The 12,317-nt window shown below is 39.2% G+C and overlaps 1 protein-coding gene across 6 annotated transcripts in view; it reads left to right on the top strand.

The window, feature by feature from the left end:
• ATG10 (autophagy related 10) overlaps positions 1–12,317 on the top strand; it is a 99,984-nt gene that overhangs the window by 79,734 nt on the left and 7,933 nt on the right. For 3 of the 6 annotated variants that reach the window (XM_079995792.1, XM_079995787.1, XM_079995791.1), the window contains exon 6: positions 8,190–8,258. The exons of 2 other annotated variants lie outside the window; for them this stretch is intronic. In XM_079995792.1, coding sequence (XP_079851918.1) covers positions 8,190–8,258 — 69 coding nt within the window. Of the gene's footprint in view, positions 1–8,189; positions 8,259–12,317 lie in introns of those variants that run through there. One more of the 6 variants, XM_079995790.1, reaches the window with a different exon arrangement.

Below are 12,317 nucleotides of genomic sequence, written 5' to 3'. Positions count from 1 at the left end.
CAGACTGCAAGACTGAGCCATGTGCCCCTTAAACCGGGGCTGTCAGTGGAACCATTTAACAGAAAAGACCATAGCTTAATTTTAAGAGGAATTTGCAGAATATGTGTAGTATTTCCATACACATACCGAGAGAAAAAGTTAGGTCATAGAATCATAGAATTGTAGAGTTGTAAAGGGATCCCAAGGGTCATCTAGTCCAATCCCCTGCAATGCAGGAATCTCAACTAAAGCATCCATGGCAGATGGATCCAACGTCTACTTAAAAGCATCCAATGAAGGAGAGTTCACCACCTCCTGAGGGAGTCCGTTCCAGTGTCAAACAGGTCTTGCTGTTAGAAAGATTTTAGTCAGAATCTCCTTTCTTGTAACTTGAAGCCATTGGTACAGGTCCTATCCTCCACAGCACGAGAAAGTAAATTTGTTCCATCATCCATGTGACAGCACTTTAGATATTTGAAGTTGGCTGCGTCTGGCTGTTAACCAGAAGGTTGGTGTTTTGAGCCCACCCAGGGATGGCTGTGGACAGGATTACAGCATTGCAGGGGGCTGAACCTGCAGGGTCCCTGTCAACTCTATGATTCTTTGATTCTGTCTCCTCTCAGTCCCTACTTTTCCAGGCTAAATATACCCAATTCCCTCAACCATTCCTCATAAGGTGTGGCTTCCAGACTGTTTATCATCTTGGTCCCTCTCCTTTGCACACATTCCAGCTTGTCAGTATCCTTAAATTGTGGTAGAACTGGACACAGTATTCTAGTATGGTTTGCTTTTGACATTTATTTTGTAGCCAAGAGGGCAACAGCATTATTACACAGAAAAGGCTTGTTTACATTAGAGGTGCTTGAGGATTTCATTTGGCCAACATTTTTTTAGTGAACTAGCTTGATTCACATCACATCTAATATGTACAGTTTTACTTGTACTTTTTGTACTTCTCTGTGTCACACTACTTACCTCAAAAAAGTACCAAAATGTGTACAAAATAAATAGGTTGATAAATAGGTTCAAAATGTCAATTTTCATGCAATTATTTTAAAAAACCACAGATAGAGAAACAGGACAAAATGGATGTATGAATGAAGATGTGTGAAACTGATATGGATCATAAATTAATTAATTGATCAAACAATTCTTAATTCATATGCTTATCAGACTTGCTGACTCTAGCCCAGCTTTTCTCAACCTTGGGTCCCCAGATGTTGTTGAACTACAACTCCCATCACCCCTAGCTAGCAAGGCCAGAGCTCAGGGATGATGGGAGTTGTAGTCCAACAACATCTGGGGACCCACAGGTTGAGAACCACTGCTCTAGCCCTTTGTGTAATTTATTTAGTAAAATGTGTGACACTAGATTAGTGGCCCTGTTCATGTATATCCTTGATGAAAGTGTTGATACATAAGTAAATAAATTGGCCTAGTTCAGAAAGGTTTTAGTGATAATTCACATTGGGAAAAGGGCAATGTGATTTCATGTGTGCCAGGAGCTTAAAATTCCTGGCATCTCCAGGATTTCTGCCATCAGGGTTGCAAAAGTTCTCTTCCTCAGAACCACATCATTGTAGGCTTAGTTCCCTCGCTACGAACTCTGAAGATATTTCAGTGCTGTGTCATATATTTCATGTGAACAGGTACCATCTTGTCCACACCTCTGCAATATCAGCATCAAGTTGCACTATTTTTACATCAATCCAGCTGTTATTCTTTTCATTGTGTGGTTAAGAACCCAAAAGACATATTCTTTATAGTACAGCAGTAATTCTGTCCATTGCATCACTTAATTTATGGCAGTGTTAACACAAAAATCAATAAACATTATTTCTAAAATGACCAAGTATGTTAATGGTGTGATATTTTTTCCTTAAAGGAAAGAGATTCTTAACTGTTTCTGGAGGGCTTTGATGTAGTGATGCTGAGGCACAGCAAAGTGACATTGTTGTAGGGAAGTTTTATATCTTAATACTTGACTCATGTGTGGGTAGCTATTCTTAGACATATTCGAGAATTCTGTTAAACAGAAGAGGTTGCATTCAGTATAGTTTAACAGAAGGCTGCTAATTTTTTCCCCTGTGAAATTTCTTTGAGCTATATCAACAGTTGCTACAGAACACTGGCTAGAACTTCTGGAAAAGTTTTTGTAGTATCAATAGAGAAGATCATAAGTGCCATTATTGCTGGACATGTTTTGCCCTCAAAGTTCTTGTTTCAATCATAAGGCAGTCCTGCCGACATAGAGTTTGGAAGTATTCAGATCTAGAGATGGTCATTGGCACCCAGAAATCTAAAGTCACACCATTCTGCTCTTTTGATGGAAGTTGCATTCTACTACTGCTTCGGGGGATAAACACAACTACTTGTTCCCCCCACTTTATATGACCACAGAATTTTCTGTGGTGCGTGTTGAGTGTTTGAATTTATGTGGAGACTTGGAATAAGAGTCTGAGTAACAGCCCTTTCCTGGGTATCTGCCTTCCACCTTTTTTAAAAAAAGATGAATGGAAGAGGAACACAATCCTCAGGTGCAGACAATCTTAATGCAACTCTTCTTTTTAAATGGGTAGGGTTTTGATATGTGCAGTGACATACCATGCTGGTGAATATTTTGCTGCTCAATACACCTTCGCTATTACCTTTTCAATTGCCGCAATTTTAGCACATTTATTGCTTTTTAGAATTTTAGATTACTGCTAAAGACCTTTCCCTTTTTATATTAAAATATTAGCACTTAAATGAAAGAGTTGTAAAACTATAGTGAAAAACTTTATTTTTTCACATTTCTTGGACAGCTCTTTTTAAAAGAAGCAAACACTTACCACTAATTAAAAAGCTTTTTCTTAGGGAGCTCAGATTTATTAGATTTTTTTAAAATAAGGATTGCCCAGGTGAATTGGGCCTTCTTCACTCAAAGCATCTGTGTCACACCTTCAGGCCTAGATGATGAAACATAGCAGGATGTATACACAGATAAGGGCACAATACATACCCCTTGATAGTGTGGAAAGTATTCTGCAATTCTGGTAGTTTACAGCAGGAGAGCAGTGATTGGTAGTACTAGGAATCATCTGTCTGGTAGCAGCCTAAGATATTTGTTAACGTGTCAAATTTTCTTGATTTAACAGGATTTTTAAATTTTGCAGGCATCCTAAAACATGTTTTGAAAGATTTTCAAACTCTTACATTTTCTCTTATCAGGTTGTGTTTATACCAAATTCTGCTCCAATATCATTCGTTCCATCCGTACACAGCTTGTTGGATTGTCTTCTTATACCTTAAAAAAAAACCCACAACTTCAGAACATATTTTAAGGAGTCATTTAATAAAATGACATGTAAGATACTAAAAAGTTGATGGCTAAATTAATTTTATTTTGGCAAGTATTGAAATATATGTCATCTGTTTATTTTCATGAAAGAATGAGTGATGTGCCAGTTCTAAGAACAAGAACTAGTCTGCCAATTTTCCAGTTTAAACTTTTTTTAAAAAAGTGTTTAATCAGTTATAAACTTAAACTGTAACTGAATAGACTGTGCTTCATAGTGGGTTTTGTTGCTGTTGTTGAATTTATGCAGCATCTTTGTTGTACTTGTCAAATTATGCTTCTCCATTAAGAAGAGAGATCCTTGTTCTTAGGAGTGGAACAGAAAACTTAAGAGGAGGGCAAAGAAAAGGGCAATCCCAGTAACAGTCAAGGCTTATCAACAGGGCTGTAGTCTACAGATACCAGAGAACAGTAACTCCCATCATCCTTGAATATTGGTGAAGTTGGCTAGGACTAATAGCAGTGCAGCAACTTATGGGAGCAGCACCAGTTTGCCATTGCAATTTACAGAGGAAAGTTATTATTCTGTACATGCTAGAGCAGGTAGTTTTTCAGAGTTTTTGTGTTAATATCTGAAATGCATTGATCACTTCAACAAAATAGCCACTGACATTTATCTCCTGGAGGTGCAAGAAAACTGAGATAGATTGTATGTTGTATTCTTTTTCTTACCAAGTGTTGTGTACTAGTGAAGGGAAGGAGGGTCATAGTCAGCTTGCTATATGGTACCCCAAGCAACTGAGTATAGCTCAGTGTTTTCTTCTTTCCCCATGCAAGTTGACCATGTTCATTACAGTCTCATTTATTTTGATACAGATAAATATTCATTTTACAAATATGGTGCATAAGCAATATGAGATCAATGCACTAAGCACTGTTGGATACAGAATGGGATTTGGATCCAGTATCACTTTTGCTTGAACCTGGGGAATAAAGATGGGAAAAGAAGGATGGCCACTTTGCTACAATAAGTACTGAAAAATAACCAGGTTGCATTTCCCTAGTCCTTGAAAGGTTATCGCATAATAAATCTGTTAGTCTTTAAGGTGCCACAAGACTCATTGTTTTTGCTGAAACAGACTAACATGGAATGATGGTACCTTAAAGTTCTGTGCACATGTAGATAACAACAAATGACTTCTATTGCTGAACAAAAGCTCCATCACAGAGTAGTTGGCAATTTGTCATTGTATAAATTTGAATTACAAGTCCGGGGGGCGGGGCACAGAGAGAGAGAGAGGAGAGAGAGGCCTCACTGTTTCTATGGCAGCTTCTGATATATTTGCCTTCACTTGATTATCCAGTAGCATTTCAAGTGATGTCTTGCTAGTCTCACTTTTCTAGGTGCAACAATCACAGCAGGGAAATGCGTCTCTATTTTATTAAATCTAATAAAGTGTAGAACAGAAATAGCCAACTTGGTACCACATTAGCTCCTTCTTGATAGAGGATAATGTTAAATACTGAGGAGAGACCGTATCTCAGTGCAGAGCACATGTTTTGCATGTACAAGGTCTTAAGTTTGCAACTCCAGTTACAATAAGCTCAGGAGGAGAGCTTCAAAAGTCATCAACCTGAGACCCTGGAGAGTTGCCGGTCAGAATAGGTAATCCTGGGCTAGTTGTAGTCTAAATCAGTATAGGGCAGCTTCATATTTTCAACATGTCTTATCTGAAAAGCAGGATTCTCAAAACAATTTCCTTAGGAATGTGTGCTCCATATATAGTGGCCTTAAATTGAAGCACTCTATTCTGTGTCTTTATACTGCGCTTAGCTTTTCTCCAAAATAAATATTATAAATATTGTTCAACGTGCACAACATTGTTCCATATGGAAGGAATATGTTATCGCCTCTGGCTGAGACTGTGGCTGCCTTGTTTCTTGAAAACTTAAAACAGTTTCTTTCTTTCAAACCTCAGTATTTGATTCAGTGAACATATACAAGGTCAAGGTAGTGAGTCAACAGAGGACTGTTGCCAGAAGCTCTTGATTCAAAGAAGAGAAAATTGTGCTACCAAGCTAATTTGTAATTAAAAAATAAGTTTATGGAGAAAATAAAATAAAGTTTTCCAATTTGCACTTCATTTCCCATTGCAGGAGGATTTGGACTTGGTATTTATTTAATTTTATTTTTTTGTAATGGCTGAAATAGTGAGAATTCCAGTTTCTTTTCGAAAACAAGCTTCTAAATGATTGAGTGCTGTATTCCGAGGCCAGGCTCTGGTTAAAAAATGAAGCATTCTCCCCTAGTAACAGCAGGGCGGCCTGACTAATGGGAATTGAACATTTCCTTTCCTGTTATGATCTGAACAGAGAGAGGCCTTATTTAGGCTGTCCACTTCCCTTTTTTTAAAAAAAGGGATTGTTTAGAAATCTTTATTATTTAAGCACTGTATAGGCAAACATGACTCTTGTTGGGGTTCTGCTGTTTACCCATCTACTTTAGCAATCACTGTGAACTCAGCATTGTTCTACTGACTTTGTCTCATCACTATCTTGGAGCATTACTTGGAGCATAAGTATTGGTATTTGAAATCCCTACGCTAAATCAAAATTCCATTGCTTTTTTAGACCCCAGCTGAGTGGTGTACCTTAAGCAAACATGTATCAAATTGTATATATGGGTTCTAGAATGATGTGTTGGTGCGGGTTTGAGGGAATATCTGCAGAGGGATATTTTGGTGGTCAGGTGCATATAGTCTTTATAGCCCAGCCTTTCCCTACCTGGGCCCTCCAGATGTTGGACCTAAATTCTTAGCAGCCCTAGTCAACAGGACCAATGATAAGGACCAAAACATCTGAAGGGCACCAGATTGGGTATGGCTGCTGTAGTCCATGAATTAGTTCATTTCAACCTTCACTAGTCCAATGTCTATCTGGATGGCAGAACACTGGACACAAACCTGTGTATTTTAATCGCATGTCAATCATCCTTTTCTCAGAGTTTTCAGGAAGTAAAGTTTATTATTATTTCCTCCTCTTAGTCTGAAGAATGGCTGAAGTCTCAGGTGGTATTGAAAAAAATGTTCAGTTACAAACGCTTTCTGCTGCCCTTGATAAAAGTCTTGACATCCCTCTATGAATGATTTTCATCAAAGCTATATCATGCAAACTGGATGTGACAGAGGATGTTTTGGACAACAATCCCTTTCCACTATAGGAGAAATGGAGAGCCCATAAAGGCTATGATGGATGCTCCAAGGCAGTTTAATGTAGCACTAGAGAAAATAGAAGCCATTACTACTGGAGGAGCTCCAGTTATGACAGGGAAAATAAATGGTGCTGTTACAGGAAATGTACCAACAACAAAATACCTGCTGTTTGGGGGAAGGGAAGTAAAACACACAGTACCAGCTATCCAGAACTAATTACCTTGCTGTAATGCCCAAAAGTGACATTCGTTGTTAATTGAAATTTGACATGGATAATATTTCACATATTATTTTAGGCATTATCTCACTGTGTGCTTAAAGTTATATAACACAGGCTGAAAGTTTTGTTTTGTCAGTGCTAGAACTTAGGCATGGTTTGCTTTCTCTTGGGATGAAAAGAGAGTATTTCATATTTTTTTCTCATTGAGATCTAGTAGAAATGACATTTTATTTGGTCAATGATAAAAGAAGCATAAGGGACTTGAAACCAGAAAGATTTGTCTTTATTGAATGCTGCTGTTGCACATGCTGGAAAAAGAAGCTTGCCCCATAATGTAATGGCTTTGGGGGCCATCAAACTCCTAGTGTAGGATTGCATTCCTATTTTCAGATTGCAAAACAAAAAGCTTTTTAAAAATATCACAGCTGCTATCTTCCTGTTTTCGCTCTGAATTGCTCTATAGCAGAAGATAAAACTAATTATCATTAGGTTCAATGTGTCATTAAGCATTTCCTGGCTTTCCTTCATAATAAGATCTTTTGAAAAAGAGAGTCAAGCAGAATCTTCTGTCTGACAATCCATGATACAGAAAATGGTGGGAAATCAATTTGCCTGGTAGGTTGGTGGGGGGGAAATTCTGGTAGACCCTTTGTTTCGTGTCTATGATGCTGTCACATTCTTTGCAGGGAAATAATGCTTTAAGTTTCAGAAAAGTATTTTCACTTTTTGATGCTTTGTTCCTGTCCAGAAGACGCTTTTGCTCCTGTAAATGTCAGGTTGCCTCCTGCAAAATTCCAACACACATTAATCAGGAAATGTCTACTGCAGTAGCAGTTTCACCCACAAAAGATTAATTTATAACTAAACTAAGTTGATTTTTCATTTAAATAGGTTTGTGCTTGCAAAACTCAGTGTGATTCATGTTTCTTTTCCTCACTGATATATAAGCCTGACATCTGGAAACTAAATGCTACTTCGCCTTTGTGGAGAGGATTTCCAGACACGAAAATTAAGGAAACTTCATATAGTAGAAAGTTTTTCAACATATGTATTTTGGCATTCTTACTTTGTTTATACATTCCTCTTTCTATGCCTCTGTACTATTTTCTATATCTCAATCCCATTTGGTGGCTTGGACAAAGAAAGGGGAAGCAGTAGCTTTGGAAACTGCTCTAGGAACTACATGAGGAGCGAGTTTTCCATTATCAATTCCCCAAGCTGCTAACTCTTTCGATAACCTTCATTGCATTGGCAGCTATCCACAACTTGCTTTAATGTGCCTCCATTTCATTGGTTTAACCTTGGATGTACATCAGACTTTTTAACAACTCACAAACAAAAGGACATGGTTGAGCTTATCATATAAAAGTCTTAGCACAAAAGTTTGAAAAATATAGCTTCCTTCCAAACTACTTGAATGTTGAGTGTAAACTAAGGTAGCAACTTTGGGGGGTTGATATAGTCAGTCAAAAGTGAAAATCTGTAATTTTTTTTGTTTCAGAATAGTCTTGATTCAAAGGCAATCATGTTTACATGTACCAAAGGGAGAGTAGGCTTGCTGCTGAATGAGGTAAATTACACTGGGCAACAATTTTTTACTTTTTGAATGTTGTCTAGATTTCTACAACTGATTTAGGGTATTTTTGCACTGCTGAATCAGGAAATGGCATCCGTTTCTCACCATCAGGTCAGGTTTACTGTAAACTGAATGGTGGGCATTGATAAAGGTAAGTACACGTAAATTGCATGTTGCTTTACCATTTTTCAAACTTCAGGGCTAGAACTTCCGTTTCTTGGAACTCCTGGAATGCTCAGCGGCAGGGAGGTCTCTCTTCAGAGTCCAACAGTAGTCAGCCATCATGACTGCGTCCCAGCGACCCTGATACCTGGTCTCCATCTCTCTCATGTCCTGATGGAATCTCTTCCCCTGCTCATCACTCATTGAACCCAGGTTCTCAGGAAACCGGTCCATATGTGAAAATATGTAGTGCATCTTGACACTCATGTTGCAGCCCAGGTTTCTGAAAGCAGTCAGCATGTTGTTGACAAGTTCTGTGTAGTTTCTGGCCTTATTGTTGCCAAGAAAGTTCTTCACTACCAGAACAAATGCCTTCCATGCTTCCAGTTCCACTTCGTTCATTGAGTTTCTGAACTCTGGCTCTCTGATGAGCTGACGGATCTGAGGACCGTCAAAGATGCCAACTTTCAACTTCTCCATGGTCAATCCTGGAAAAGCCTGGCACAAGTAAGTGAAGCAGTCACCATCCTTGTCCAGAGCCTTGGTGAACTGCTTGATTAAGCCAAGCTTGATGTGCAGCGGTGGGAAGAGTATTCTGTCTCTGTCCACCAGAGGGTTGTTGATGACGTTCCTTTCTTTGCAAGGCACCAATTCCTCCCGCACAGGCCAGTCCTTCATGTAATGCTGAGCACGGTCCCTACTATCCCACATGCACAGAAAACATGGGTACTTGGTGAAGCCAGACTGTTGTTCCAACAAAAAGTTCATCATCTTCAGGTCAACACAAATAAACCACTTATGCTGATCATAACCAATTTTCTCCAGCACATACTTCACCGCTTCATAGTTCTCCTTCAGTGTACTCGAGTAAGCCAGGGGTATAGAGGCAAACTGGTTGCCGTTGTGTAGCAGAACACATTTCAGTGATCACTTGCTGCTGTCAGTGAACAGTCTCCAATCTTTGGGTTCGTACTGTGGCACTCCAAGCTTGAGCAGAAGCTGTGCAATATCTGCACAGTACACCAAGTCCTTCTCTTCCGAGAAAAAACGGAGGTACTCTTGATGCCTGTTGTGGAAGAAGCTGATGCGAGCACTGTCAGAGAGGAGGTTTTTTCCCTTCAATCTGGATGCCAACAGTTCGGCAGAGTCCTTTGACAAGCTGAGGTCGCAAACTAGATCATTCAACTCCTTTTGGGAAAATGGATGTGGAGCATCATCTTCAAGAACCACTTCTTCTTCTTCATGTCCTTCAACACTGGAGGCATCTTTGTCACTAATGTCAGGAAGTTCTCCGAAGATAGGCACTGGAATTTCATCACAATGAGCTACAGGACGATGTGCTGATTGAAGATCAGGATACTTGAGGCTGCTCCGGTTCTTAAAATAATCCTTTCCAATCAAAACATTTATTCAACATGGCATTTTACCCCCACCAACTTCTTCTAAAATGTTCCACACAAGCGTACATGTGAACAAAAACGTAAAAAAACGACGTGGCCATAGCTCAAAAACTTGACCTGATTGAGCAAAACCAAGGTGATTTTTGGATTCAGCGCATCAGATTTGTCCTAAATCAACTGAAAAAACGCAGACAACAAATTTGTTGTTGACCAGTGTTATTTGTATGATGTATCTGATGTGTGCTCCAGAGTGCACAATAGGGATCACTCAGCCTATAAAGAGAAGACTTATCTGGATCTGAAATATATTTCATTTATGAATCATTTCCTGTGAAACATCCCAAAGTGATTCAACAATTTTAACAGTAAAAATGTATCTAAAAGCAATTTCAAGCCTAATACAGAGACTGGGAAAATAATCTCCACTTAAAAGTGTTGTTGGAAAAAGAAGTTCTTTAATAGGTGCTGGAAATATAATAGAGGTACCAGCTCTTTGATACATAACAGGAGAGAGTTTCAAAAAGCAGGTATTTCCAAACTAGAGGTCTGATTCCTACTTTTGTATGGGCTCTCTTGCAGAGTGCAGTGATCATTTGAGTAAATTAGTAAAGTGATCTTCTAGGTAGTGTGGTGTAATTATTAGAGTGCCTGACTAGGATCTGGGAAACCAGGGCTCAAATCTCCACTTGGCCATGAATCTCACTGGGTGGCAGTGAGCCACTAACTCAACTCTCAGGTTGTTGTGAGGATAAAATGGGAAGGAAGAGAACTATGTATGGCACCTTGAGCTCCTTGGGGGAAAGGGGGCTATAAATGTGATACATAATTAAATAACTAGATATCTAGACTGGGTCTCAAACTGTATAGGCCTTTGTACACCAGTACCAACACCTTATACTTAGCCTGGTAGCTAATTGGTTGCCAGTGCAATTCTTTTAGTGGTGGCGTAACATGAAGGAGCGTCTCCACCTCATCGTTCTACCTGGACACTGAGGTCCAGCACCGAGGGCCTTCTGGCGGTTCCCTCACTGTGAGAAGCCAAGTTACAGGGAACTAGGCAGAGGGCCTTCTCGGTAGTGGTGCCCTCCCTGTGGAACGCCCTCCCACCAGATGTCAAAGAGAACAACAACTACCAGACTTTTAGAAGACATCTGAAGGCAGCCTTGCTTAGGGAAGCTTTTAATGTTTGATGTATTAGAGTATTTTAATTTTTTGGGGGGGGGGGGAAGCCGCCCAGAGTGGCTGGGGAAGCACAGCCAGATGGGCGGGGTATAAATAATAAATTATTATATTATTATTATTATGGTGGCAGTATTCTGCCCCAGTGAGCGGTCAAGCTGCTGCATTTTGCACTAGCTGCAGCTTCCAGGCCAGCCTCAGGGGCAGCCCCACATAGAGTGCATTGCAACAATCCAACCTGGAGGTTGCCAATTCATGGTGTTGCAGTCCAAAAATGGCCATAACTAGTTTTTTTAAAAATAAAAATCAGCCAGAGCTCATAAAAGGCACTCAGGTCACCTGGGCATGTCACTTTACAGAGATGGATTGAACCTACTCCTTCAGGAGCAAGTGACAGTAATTGATCCCAAGACTTTGAACATACAATTGGGGGACAATAATTGACCCCAAGACTTTGAACCTACTCCTTCAGGAGTGATTGACAATAATTGACAATAATTGACAAAATCACAAGGTGAAGTCTTAAGGTAGGTAGGTGTGTATGTGTGTGAATGAGGGGGAGAGAGAAACAACTTGAAGAGTTGATGTGTTCATATTCACAGCACAACAAGACATGGGCAAGACATAACTGGAATGTGTGCATAAGTAGGGACACAGTGTTGTTATTTAATACCATTGATGTCATGCACACTATCCAATAGATTTCTGTGATTTTTGTTTCATCCTTTTCTAGACAGCATTCCACATTCCAGCGACCATGCTAGTTCAGGAGAAAATCTTATTTTCCCAGCAACAATATATTTAGTTTGAACTGTGGGAAAATGCAATATCCTTGACACAGAAAATGGTGTATAATAGCAGAATGACCTTCATTATATCAGAGCCATTATCTGATGAAACAAGATAAAGACACTATCCTGGGTACAGATACTCAAGATGTAGGTCAAAGAAAATGTTTGGGGAAAGGTTGTCAGTTCATTGTTTTAGTGCATCAGTGTTCTGACTGTTGGTAGCATAGAATTAGATTAACAACAACACGTTAAAACAACAACAACAAAGTATCTAAATATACATACTAAGGAGATTACATTATTTATTGTTGTGTGAATAGTCTTAATGTTATATTTTTGTGAAAATTCAGCATGTGAAATTGCTTTTGTGTCTAGATGGAAAATCAGGAATTCTAACAAAAATCTGAATGTGCATGTTGTTGGTTAAGCTGATCATGGTGTTTGTGTGTGTAATTAATATTCAGTATTTTCAGCAAAACACTGCTAACAAAGTAGTGTGTATTGTATGTCAGTAAGCATCC

The sequence above is a fragment of the Podarcis cretensis genome (assembly GCF_951804945.1).
Source record: "Podarcis cretensis genome assembly, chromosome: 11".
Classification (NCBI taxonomy): domain Eukaryota; kingdom Metazoa; phylum Chordata; class Lepidosauria; order Squamata; family Lacertidae; genus Podarcis; species Podarcis cretensis.
Note: the sequence above shows the minus strand (reverse complement) of the source record. Positions and strands in the feature narration are given on the sequence as shown.